Source organism: Poecilia reticulata, linkage group LG5 (genome assembly GCF_000633615.1).
Source record: "Poecilia reticulata strain Guanapo linkage group LG5, Guppy_female_1.0+MT, whole genome shotgun sequence".
NCBI lineage: Eukaryota > Metazoa > Chordata > Actinopteri > Cyprinodontiformes > Poeciliidae > Poecilia > Poecilia reticulata.
The window spans coordinates 27029369-27042290 of NC_024335.1; the positions used below are offsets into that span (position 1 = coordinate 27029369).

Here is a 12922-nt window from a genome sequence, read left to right on the forward strand (position 1 = left end):
TATATATGCACACAATTTTTTCTCGCACGTTTTCAGTACTCTGGGCAATTCATTCCATACAGTTATACATAGATCTGACAGTGCTTTCATAAAACACAATGCTGGAGCCTCCAAGTGCTCAAAGCTTTTTGTTGGTTAAGCCAAAAAAGGATGAATTTGTAATGTGCAGCATCCACAAAAAGGATTTCTCCACTGCTCACATTCATTACCATCTGTGGGAAATAAATCAGAAAATAGAGGCGGATCAAAATTGAACATTTTCACAGAGGGAGACTTAAGGACGCCTAGAAATTCATAGATGCTGAAGGAGCTTTTAAAAGATCAAATGCTTGTCAATAGGAAATCGATTGGCAGAGGAACGTGAAGGGATCAGTAAAGCGCCGTATCTGATATCACTAGTTGAGTTTAGAGATGCATCATAAACAAACTGTTGTCACAGTTCGAACTGAGTGGCATACATTCAATCTGACATCACAAAAAAAGTTTGGACACCGTAGTACAAAACATATAAGATGGATTTGTTGCCAGTAAAAACACCCAAATTTGATACATTTTATATACATTGATTATAATACATTGATTGTTAAAAAGTCACAGACATTCTGAGTTTTGGGGGATAAAGAATAAACACCAGGAGCATGTATTAGTAATTTAAACTCCTGTTGTGGAAAAAATCAAACATCTGATTTAGGCAATCAGGCTAGAAAACATGGGACCAGAGGCAGAGCTTCAGCTGGTGTCCCTGACCTCACCGGGAAGCCCTCTGCCGCCTCCATCTCACCCCATTTCAACTTCCAGGTGTATCTTTGATGTGAAGTGTTTGCAACTGTAGGATTAGCACTAATTGCATCCAGTTTAAATTTGAGGGGCTGATAAGTGCACCTCCACCTCTCAGTGCTGAGGCTTGTTAGAGAGAAGTTTGTATGGCTCCACCAGGCCACACTGTGCCCCACTTGGACACGCAAAGAGACTCAATAAGGAAGTGGGAAGGACAAAATACATTCTTGCCTTCCTAATAATATATTCATATCATCTGCTTTAGGTCTCGTACTTTGGGATGGCAATGCAACCTGTGTGAATGCTGCCGAGCTCATTATCCACTGCTCGATCAGACCAGCAGTCGCTTTTCATCTTCTGCTTGGCTTTGAGACTTAATCTTTGTCCCGTGTCATTAAGGAAAAGGCAAATCTCTCGATTCCACTGGAACTGCTCAAAAACACACAGCGCTTCTCCGTGCCTGGCCGTTCTGAATCCCCACTCTGTCACGTCGCTATTCCACCCCACGCAGCTCCTCTAAATCTGTCAGGATTCTGTTAATGGGCAGGACCTTCGTCTCACTGGCAGAGTTATGATTCTTGACAAGTTCATTTGTAATATTCTCATTTTCTGTCATGTGTAACTCAAATTTCTTTATTTCCTTGTGCAAGTTGGGTAATGGTTTGCATTCTGAATCAAGAGGGAACTGAATGTGTTAAAGAACGAATGTAAGTTACTGTGCGATGCAAATGGAGGCCCAGTCTGATGGAGGCCGTTGATTTAAATGTTTTTTTTTTTTTTGGCACATTTAAAATTCACAGCCACATCTGAGCCTCTCATATTTTCCTTCCTGATGATGCATATATTTTCATATGTATACATCGGTATAGGATTGGAGCCCTTTTCAGATATGAAGCTTGCTCTAGAGATTCTATAATTGTATGTAATGTTTGCTGTCAGAAACCCATGAATGCAAATCCTCCCCAAAAAAAGTTTCAACTCGTTTATGCTCTGACATGTAGATGAATGTTTAAAAGAATGGAATAAAAGATGCTTTTATTTCACCACTCAAGTTGTCGTGTTTTGGATTTGCCCCATACATTAGCTGAAAGGCGTGATTTATGTGTCACTGCAGAAGCTCTCTTTGCTGAAGACTAGATTATTATTATTTTAATAAATAGAGCGTGCAAAAAAGTAAATCTGAGACAAAGGTTCTATTTGCAACTTAGAAGCTTTGACTTGTGTCTGCCTTCATCCACTTGTAACATTTGTAGAAACTACAGTTGGTCTTTAATCCTCGACCTTTAATTGCTGAGTAGTAACAACGTGAATATTTGCACTTTTATTCTTTTTTTTTCAATGTGGAGCAGTTCCAAAACATTCCCCCCAGTTTGGTCATAGCTGCCTATGTACAGGGTAGCTGTGTGTGTGTGTGTGTGTGTGTGTGTGTGTGTGTGCGTGTGTGTGTGTGTGTGTGTGTGTGCGTGTGTGTGTGTGTGTGTGTGTGGGTGTGTGTGTGTGTGTGTGTGTGTGTGTGTGTTATGCTAACGTTAGTGTGGGCCTGAACAAAGAAACTTGAATGAAAAATGAAGAAGCAAAGACCAACAAAAAAATAAGCAATTTGCGTTCCTTCAAGAACCACCCTGGTTTAGAAAAAAAAAATACGTCTAAGTGAAATCAATGGTAGACAACATGAGCACCTGATTAAATTCATCCATCTGAGACGGCTTGTCACAGCATATACAGCTTGACCTTTGTTTTGAGCTACAGATGTGTTTTCTAGTAAATCCTGTGTTCTGTGCTGGTGGTTTTATGTAGGAGGAATTCTGTGACAAATGGACCCAACGTCACCACAGTAACAAATATGCAGCGTTTTCTACTTTGTTCTGTATGATCCATGATAACTAGGAAAGATGCAGAGGTACTGTAACACCTTAACAAATAGATTCATATTCATTTATTTTCATTGCCTCTTGAATCTGATGCTTTCACTGTGTAAAGACGCAGTGAAAGCATCAGAAATGCTTTGAATGTGAGTTTAATGAATAGTGAGTTTAATTGTTTAAGACACCCTGTCCCCACTTTTTTTCTAGTGGATTATTAAACTTATAAATGTCCCCAAAAGCAGAGGAGAGAAGCTTTGGTTGCTTTGATAGTAACTATGTCAGATGATGCAACATTGCTGCCATCATCAAACATTATACAATTTCATTCTCTTTTAAGATTATTTTTGTAAAAAACTAACATATTAAAACAAACTTAATTTTTAAAAACTCAATAATGAGGAACAGCAACACAGTTTTATTTGTAAAAAAGTGCATTTAAATCAGGTTGTTGGCATTATCTGTGAACATTTACAGTACAGCCTATTTTCCTCTGTGGTTTGTTAAACATGGTTTAAGAAGTGAAAGGAGTTTGACCTGACAGAGACATTGCAGCTTCTAATCTAATAGTGCTGATAAGCCCAAATTGAAATGTTCTCATAATTTCAGACTAATTTTTTCTATTTAAAAGAAGAAAAGGCATTATGATTGGAGGAAATAAGGATAAAGCTGATATTTTTACAGGGTGTGGCTTTGTTTGAAAGACATATTTTTAATGTTTACTGTTTAAGGTCAGTCTCTTGAAAATGAGATCTAGCTCTCAACGGGGTTCACCTGGTTAAATAAGGGCAATAAAAAAAAATTACCAAAATAATTTCTAATTGGTAAATGTCAAAATAATGAGGAAAAAATATTTTATTAGATGATTTGTATTATCTTCTTCAAATTCTAACATATGCGTGTGCGTGTGTGGGGGTGTGTGTGTGTACAGTAAGATTACTGTACTTTTAAATAATTTCAGAAAGCCAAGATAATTTCAGGACTTTTTAATCTTTTAACAAAATTTTAGTGAAGTAGAGACACACCTGTGGATTTATGTTAAAGCAAAACCACAAAGACATCTCTGCCATGTAAATCAGGCATTAGGCAAAGAAGAAAGTAAAACAGTGAAAATAATCTTAGCAAAATAAATAATTTTGATTATCCTAACTGACCTAAAACATGAAAATATTCTCAAAGGAAAAACAGAGAAGGTAACATATCTTTGTAAACAATGTTTTTAAATGTCTGTTTCCAAACATATGCCTTTATTTTTGGCTGCATTAAGATGCTGTGTACATTACCATGAACTGAGTTACAAACAGGAGTAAAACAATATCACAAAATATAACATTTAAAGCGAGAAGGTCATGAATATGCAAATGATAGTATGACATCATGGAGTGACATTGTGTGCCTAGTTTAGCACGCTCCAGTTATATTCCCCTGGGAAGAGTTGGCAGGACCAACAGTTATTTAGTATTCTCCAGGCAGGATGCCCATCGCGCCACACACACGCACGCATACACACACACACACCCCCACACACGCACACGCACACGCACACACACACACCCACACGCCTACACACACATACACATGTCATCTTAAAAATACAAAACTCCATGGTTGTGGTCAAGTTAGGTCAGACAAAAGCAGAGATCCAGACATCCGTGTTCACGCCGTAATTGGGTTTTACTACATGTCTAAGATATTAGCTTACGCCGCCATTAGCTAATTCAATTTACATAATGAAACACAGACCATGCTGTCTGTTCCCTTTACTGTCACATTTAAAACTTTCATTTTATTATTCTGTTAGAATAAGAAAGATGTTGAGCATCAGCGAAGGATGTATTTCTATCAAACCAAACAAAAGCAACAAAGTGATTCCATAAATGTTCACCATATTCACTTAATCAGAGATAGTGTTCTTTTTCCTTTTTTTCATATATATTTTAACTTAAACTAGGGGTGTAATAATACATAAAAATCACAATTTGGTCAACACCAGGGTTTTAAAATCATATTGTATTGAGTATTCATGCATTCATTCTATATATGAAAGGGCTCTGGCTTAGTTACATAAAGGGACACTGAAGAAAAGAAAAACTTTTTCAGCTGCACATGTTTCTTTTTTTTCTTTACCTAGACTAAATGGAAACTAGTTTGAAATTTTACAATGTTGTTTTGATTGGAATAAATGGGTACAAGACTTTTCAGCAGAAAGATTTTTCTTTTTTCATTTTAAGTAACTTCAGGCTTAGTCTCAGTTGAGTTAACAGCCGACATAGGAATCATTTATACTGTCATTTTCAGCATAAAGGTTAAACAAAATAAATGCAAACCATGTGGGCAGATAATCCTAACATCTAATCCAATAAATGAGACAAGGACACATAAAAACAGGCTAATGACTGCATCTTTCCAGGCCATTGTTCAACCTAAATTAGACTCTATATCCTATTACCACCTAAATAGGTCCTGAAGACACGTCTCACTTCAAATCCTTTCCCTGTGTGCCTCCGAGTCGTGACAGGCACTTTAAATTGATATGTTTTGTCTGCTTGTGGTTTTGCCCTCTGAGAGACTTCAGGCAGCATCAACTGTTTTCTGCCGCTGACTAATTGGCTGTTTTGCAAACAGGCCGCCACGCAGGTTCATGATCAACCATGTTGTGTTTCCTTGTGGTCCCACAGAGAGCAGCGTCCTGCAGAGTCCCGCTTTCACCAAGCAGCCAGGCAGCATCGTGTACCCTGTGGAGACGGTGGGGACCAACAGGGAGGTGGTGTTCAGCTGCGAGGCCCAGGGAAGCCCACCTCCCACGTACCGGTGAGTCTCACACCGAGGCGCCTTGGATCCTCTGTTATCACTGGCTGGCTCTCCTGATGCTCCAAATATCAACCCACTGCTCAAAAATGTCTCTTCCTTCACATATCTTCAACTCCGAATAGAAATAAAAAGAAACTAATGGAAAATGAAGTAGTCATAAAACCTGCAGCAGACTCAGACAGTGTCTGAACTCCTCATGCTGGCAGACAGATCACGTCTTTCCCCGTTAACTGCTGCTGCCCAACACGTTGCAGGCTGGCTCGCTTTTCTTTTCCTATCACAAATAAACTGGATGACCGTTCAAGTCTGGTTTTGTTTTTTTCTACTACTAACACTTGCCAAGACAATACGTTTATCTGAGAAAGACATTTTAGAAACACTGCTGCAAAAGAAATGCTTGTATACTTTTTCACGTTTTGCCACACTATAACCTCAAACAACACATTCAAGTGTGTTTTTATCTTTGTGTGGGAGCTTTCCAGGCAGACTAGCCAAAGATCATTTGTAAGCACTGTGAGAATGCAGCTAACCGTTAGCTGCTAATGCATTAACTGCTAATGATGCTAAAGTTAGCATTTGCTTTTCTGTTGGTTAATTAGTCTGGACTTTTTTGGAATGCATATTCTAAACTGAATAGAAATTCTTTAAAACACAGTTTGAGATTAGCAAGTTTTTCTAATTGGGAAAAGTTGTAAAATAAAAACATTTTTTTAACTTTTTGAACATCCCAAAAAGCCAAGCCAGGTCAAATTTGGCTGGATTGCTGCATGTCAGGTGCAGGGAATGAAACAGTCAAGCTGTTCTGTATAATTATACTTTCACTGTGTGTTTCAGAAGGAGAGCTTCTCCTGCTGCTACTCATTCCAGAGTGTGTGCTGTTACTAAGGACAGAGTAAGGATAGATCTAGAGCAGGGGTGTCCAAAGTTGGTCCTCGAGGGCCGGCGTCCTGCATGTTTTAGTTCTCTCCCTGGTTTAACACACCTGCATCGAATGATGGCTCATTAGAGACCTAAGCAGAATATTGACGTGCTGAGAAAGTTGTTACAACCACCAGGGAGAGAACTAAAACATGCAGGATGCCGGCCCTCCAGGACCGACAGTAACTTGAAGATGCACCAATACCAGATATTGTGGTCTTCCTGGGGAGCGGGACTACGCTCATTTAAACTTATTTTACTTTCTTTCTTTTCTTCTTTTCTGTTCAGGGAAGTTGAGTTAAGTAAGATGTTATTAATATTTACAGCTACATGTGTTATTAGAGACTTAAATGCTTAAATTGGAAGGAAATGTTAGCATGTCACATTTTACAGTTGATTTGGGGAGGTGGACATTTGTTGTCATTAGAGATAAATGCGTGAGGGATTTTAAGAACATCTTGCAGGTTAAATTTAACTGACCAAAACCTCCAGAAACCCTGAATGTTGGAGCCATTTCCCCAATAATTAGATTAGGTTTGTATGGTTCTCATTATCTTCCTCAATTCTTTTTTGCTTTACTGTGGAGCTAATGGCTGCAAAGCAGAAAAACTGTCCATGTGTCGTAATATCATGCAGAGTATATTTTAATTATGCCCTTGGACTCAGCCTTCCATTCAGCGTGAATGAAAATGCTCTGGGCTTTGTTTCCTGATGAGGCTAACAAGACAGTCTTGGCTTGTTAGCTGCAGCTCAGGAAAAGACTTACACATCCTCTTGAATCATGCCTGACCCGATCAGGATCAGAAAAATGCATCTTGTGGGTTGTGTTTGTGATGATTTGTTTTTTTTTGACCCCCTGCTGAAAACATGTGTTGTGTATTTGTAGCTTGGGAGCGCATGTTAAGCTCTGCATGCATGCTCCCAGTTCAAAGTCTTTCTTCTCTCTATTCCTCCTTAACGTGGACCAATAGTGGACTGAATGGGTGCTGTGTTGTGTTGTGTTTTGTTGCTGTAGCCGCAGTGAGGTAAAGTTCAAGTCAATCATGTTTGCTTTCAGAAATGACCAGGGTGAGATTTGAAAGGATTGGTACGTTTAGTGCTTGGGACTTAGCCAGCTTACGGGTTGACCTCATCAGCCGTTTCCTTTCAGGGTGGCCTTCCTTCCAGATCTGCTGCTGCCTCCCAAACATGTTGCAACAAGCAAATGAGAGCCATGTCACACTTAGCGTTCGTTAATCGTCCTCATTCACCAGGAAGCTGTGCTAAAGCTCTTCTCAAAAAAGATTAACCAGAATTTTCCCACACCTGTCGTCAGTTCAAGAAAGCCTGAGTAAATATGAGAAGCAGGTTTAAAATTATTTCATTAATTATGGGAAAAATGCAATTTTTTTTTCTATTTTGTTTTTATTGGTATTATAGAACATGTACATTGTTTAGTCCTTGACATGTGTGGTAAAACAAGAAGAAAAAACACAAAACAAATCAATCAAAAGAAAAAAAGTAAAAAAAATACATCAAACCTCTGGGGGGAGGAGATAATTATTTTCATACAAAATCTGATTTTACTGGTTTTATATAGACAATGTGTTCAGTCCAAATCTACAGAGAGGTTTGCTTCTCCCTTACATATACATCATGTCCATCCAGTTCTCCTTATTTGGTGTTTCTTCCTTTGAACCAATTTCTCATTATTCTCCTTTGTGATGCACTGGACCAGCCCACTGGAGACTGTGACTGTTTTCCCAACTATAGAAACTTAAGTGTGGATAACAGCGTCTCCACCAGAACAGCAAAACAGTTCCCATTTATAAAACCATGGATCACGATTGAGCTGGAGCAACTGGTACATAAGAGAAAAAGAGCAAACAGAGTAGCAGACAAGGATTTGTAGAAGACTATAAAATAAATTTAAAGTGAAGATCAGAAACAGCAGTAAAAGTGACGTGTGGTCAGTGATGAAGATCACAGGCTTCAGGCAGGAGGAGCAGATCAATGGAGGTCTGGACAATGAAGACAAGCTGATGCCTTAAGAATCGGCTGGACTAATGACCTCATAGTATGTGAGACTAAGAGCTTGTATGTCTGACTAGGTGGTCAGCAGCAGAGGAACCCCACAGAGGATTGTCATCTCACAATTCATTTTCACTCTACATCTCTGACTTCCAGAAAATTCCGACTTCCTGTCATCTGCAGAAATACTGTGATAACTGCCGATACGGCAGCACACCTGCTTGCACATGTCGCTCCACTTCTAGTTGAAGTAGTTCATATAAGGCAGCTGCCATCCGGCCTCTCGCTGCCAGCAGGATCCAGTCATGGATGGAATTTCACTGCGTTCTGCTGGATTACACAAAATGACTGGTCAGATCTGTCCACCGTCAAGCTCCTTTACTCTTACCATATTTAGTTGTTGGTATGACTAAACATCATAAGTACACACAGTATGTGTAGAAAACCCAGTGGAGAATTAAACCTGGATAAAACATGTGTTGTTAAAGAAGTTTCCTCACATGAATCAGATTTACAAGCCAGCCCATTTATTTTTCATTAGAGAAGTTTTGAGAGATATTAAGCATCTAAATAATAAAAAAAAAAGAATAAAAATGTTGTTGTTAACATCAAACACTTAAAGAATATGTAAATAAAATCTTAGTAGAATCACAGAAATGTTTTGTGGCTCAGTATTGGAACCAATTATTACCAAACCCTGAAAATCAAAACTCCAGACCTCAGTTCAATGGAGAATGTTTTTAAAAGGTTTTATTGGCTCTAGTGGCCTTTATTTTGATAGTTAATTGACAGGAAGGTTTGTAATGAGAGATGGGGAAAGACATGCGGCAAAGGTCGCCAGGCCAGGAATCGAACCTGCGACAGCCACGTCGAGGACTGAGGCCTCCATACGCAGCACCACCACAACTACACAGCACACCCTTGAATGGAGAATTTTGACAAAGCTTTAAACATCGGCCCTGTTTAGTTCACTTTAAACTTTAGTTTATTTGTCTGGAAAGTCTGGTTTGTGTGTAAATGCACAATATAACTCTGATGCAGACTAAAAAGAGTGAACTCTGCTCTGCCTACAAACCTCGGTCTCTGCTGGGTTGAAGTGAACTCTGCACCAAGTGGCTGAAGGACTGCTCCAAAAGCAAGAAGTGGACTATAGTGCAGGGCATTCTGGGTAATTACAACCAAAGCAGGAGTGAGAGTCTAATGCTGGTGGGAGAAATGGCTCATGGTTTTTTATCATACAACCGCTGAAATCTGACAGTATTCCATTTTTATTTATATTTTGTGAAGAAGGAAGTTATGTTCAAAGTCTTCTTCAAAGGTTTTTGTGTCGTTTACTTCAGTGGTTAACTGAATCTGGCTGAACTTGATTTATGTAGTGAAGGACAGGTTTTTATTTATTTATAATTAATCTTGAAAGGCGTGTATGATTTCTCTTCCATTTCACAATTATGTGCTACTTTGTGTTGGTCAATGATCCAGTGCCAACAAAATAAATTCATTTTTGTAGTTAATGAAGTCAGATCAAACCCCAGAAGAATCTCTTTCTGCCATTCATCCCAGTTATTTGTGCCTGTGTGTCACCGTGGCTACGATGACACACTACAACTACAACTTCACTGTTGTCTGTCTGAGGACAGCTGCAGTCCACCACATTGTACAACTGATTCATAAACCACAGAATGTCTGTCTGTAAGACCAGCCATGTCCTGTGATCTGGGACATATGTGGAATAATCTGACGTCAACTCTGACCCGACCTGATCTGCTGGATCTCCTGTAGTGTACCTGTGCTTCCAAATCCACAAAGTGTTTGCTATTTTATTGCAATTTTAACATAATTCTTTTCATTTCTGCCTTTCCATCTCTCTACTTTTTTGTGGGTGTAATTCAGTTTAATTTTGATTAGATGGATGCGGTTTTAGCAATTTCTTCTGCTGCAATGGAGACTTGAGAGAACCACAAACTAATCCTCGCTGCTTGACGTCCTCATTTCGCCTCGTTTTTGCAAAAAAATCTGCCATAAGCAGATTAACGCCTCAAACTCGGGGTGTAAGCTTTCTGTTTGTAATCATTTTTGTCAGATGACGGATTCAAAGACCTTTGCAGGAAAAAAAAATCTGGGAAGTAGTGAAACAAGTTATTCTACAAGAAACACTAACACATCTCTAAATCAGGGCAGATGGCTCAGAGCATCCCGCACTCAAGGTGGAGATTCAGAGTGGGACTTTTTTGTTGTTGTGCTTTAATTTTTCTTAATAGACTCATTTCAGTTTAGGTTTGCAGGGCTTCTCAATAGCGTATACACATCTGTTATTGTGACAGGTGTGTTGTGTTTGACATCATGGTAAGTCCTTTAACCCTTTATTGTTGAATTTATCACATACAATTCAAATGGAAAAACATAAATGTATAAGAAAAAGTGATAAAGTAAAAAGAGGAAAAAGTTGCAATATCCGTGTTGAATAAGTGCAATTTATTCAATTCAGTTTATTTACAGTACGCCAATTCACAAAAAGTCAACACAAGTCATTTCACAAAAAATAGTTACTTCAATCCAATCATGCCTACATTCCAGTTGATCCCAGGTATCAAACAATGCAGGCAAGTTTAGTTTATTATTCAAACTGATTAGAAAAAGTTTCTATCTAAGGGTATCCAGCACTTTGCAGCGAGCAAAGGCAAAATTGGAGAGTAGTAGTAGAATGTAGCAGAGCAAGAAGTGGTCAGTTTGGTCCTGGTTTGCACCTGGAAAACTGTCTGAAACAATGTAGTAAACATAGATTTGGATGTGTTGAACATTAGTGATTTACAGATTAAGTACATGTTGACGTACAGCAGAAAATCTGAATAACACTTTAAGTGTCAAATTGGGCATTTTGGAAACCTGGCCTGAACTTTGTGTTATATGTCATAACCTCTATTTTTCTTTTATTTCATTTAATGAGAATACATTTATGCAGAGATAATGTTAATATAATATGTTACCATTTGAAAACCTTTAGAGCTCCTGTACAATCATTCTAAGAGGAAAAGAGTTTTGTAAAACCAACTTTGGCTAGCTTTTGCAAGACAGTCAGTCCAGGATCACCATTCATTTTTATTGGTACTAATTGTGTTTAAACCCAAGAGTAGAAATAAGGTAGACTGTAGATGTCTACCTGCAGAAGTGTCAAGATGGTTTCCTCGGTTCATATTGATGAATATTCAGATATATTTGGTGTTTGAATAATTAAAATAGACATTTATGAGTGTTCTTAGGAGGAATCTCAAGTATTGTTGTACTTTAGCTTTTTGCAGGCAGCTGTGGTCCTTAACCCTCAAGACTACCAGAGATCACGGTAGTCAGGTATTCTTAGTCTACCAGGCAGAGTCACATCACATCACCATCAGTGTTTCACTAGACAATCTCCTCTTTGACAAGAAAAATCCCGTGTTCTGTCTCAGTATCGCAAGATGTCTTTGATTCAGTGTTAGCATTTAGTCGTATCGTGAAACTGATTAACCTGAAATAAAGTTTGGGATCTTTCTCAAATTTGCCCAGAAGGCCATAGGAAAGAGCTGTCCTCAAATCCTCAAGATCTGGGGAACTTTTGGTCCAAATGTGCAAATCGTGTAAGTCAGGTTGACCTCAAAATCTTGAGATTCTAACAGTTTAATACTAAAAAAATTATAAATTCTCAAAATATTCCACCAAAAGTCCTTCAAAGTTAGAAATTCAGCAACACATGTATTTGTTATTCTTTTAATAACAAATAAATCTGTTTTTACTTTTTACATGTTAAATGTAAAAATGTTTTTTTGAAAACATTTTATTTTAACCGGGATATATGGAGTTTTAGTATTTACTGTGGATGTAACAGGGACAGCGCATCAAAGTATCCTAAAGCACCAGGACCGAACAGGCCAGGCAGCAGTTGCAGGCTCATCAGCCAGATGGTGTGGTGTTCTGCCACACAGCCTGTTGTTACATGATTGTATAAAGCATGTGCCTAACAAATAGGACTGCAGTCCTGGCCCGGCTTGCCGTTATAAATCACTGTAAACAGAATTATTAAATTCCTCTCTTCAACATGTGTTTGATGTGTTCCTCTGCTTGGCTTCCTGTGGAAGACACACAGCTGACTGCGTCTGGCGGTTCAAAGATCCGTCCCATGCTGCGCCTCGCGCTACTCGTTCTGGAGTGGAAATGTCCTCGAGTTTCACAGAAAGTCTGGACATTGCTGAATAATGTATGCTATGGAAGTGAGAAGACTTGTTATTGGGGCTCTACAATTTTGCTACTGTTACGACTGGCTCAGGGTCGTAACAAAAACATGAAACCATACCATGGTTAAAGTGAAATAAAGTAAATGTTTATTAACAAAAAACAACTATCAAAACAAAAGAAACTCAAAAGTGCAAAAGACGGGGAGCTGGGGCCTGGCAACTACCATTGCCTCTGCAGAATGGACGCTGAGGGCCACAGGCGACAAACCACCAACGACCAGCTACGAGCCACCCAGCGCCGCTGAAAGACGGAGACAGCCAGCTTTAAATATCCTGCAC

The 12922-nt window shown here is 38.9% G+C and overlaps 1 protein-coding gene across 2 annotated transcripts in view; it reads left to right on the forward strand.

Annotated features, from left to right (window-relative positions):
* cntn4 (contactin 4) overlaps positions 1-12922 on the forward strand; it is a 246126-nt gene that overhangs the window by 68000 nt on the left and 165204 nt on the right. For both annotated transcript variants that reach the window (XM_008410160.2, XM_017304953.1), the window contains exon 3: positions 5318-5450. In XM_008410160.2, the coding sequence (XP_008408382.1) occupies positions 5318-5450 (133 nt within the window). The remainder of the gene's footprint in view (positions 1-5317; positions 5451-12922) is intronic.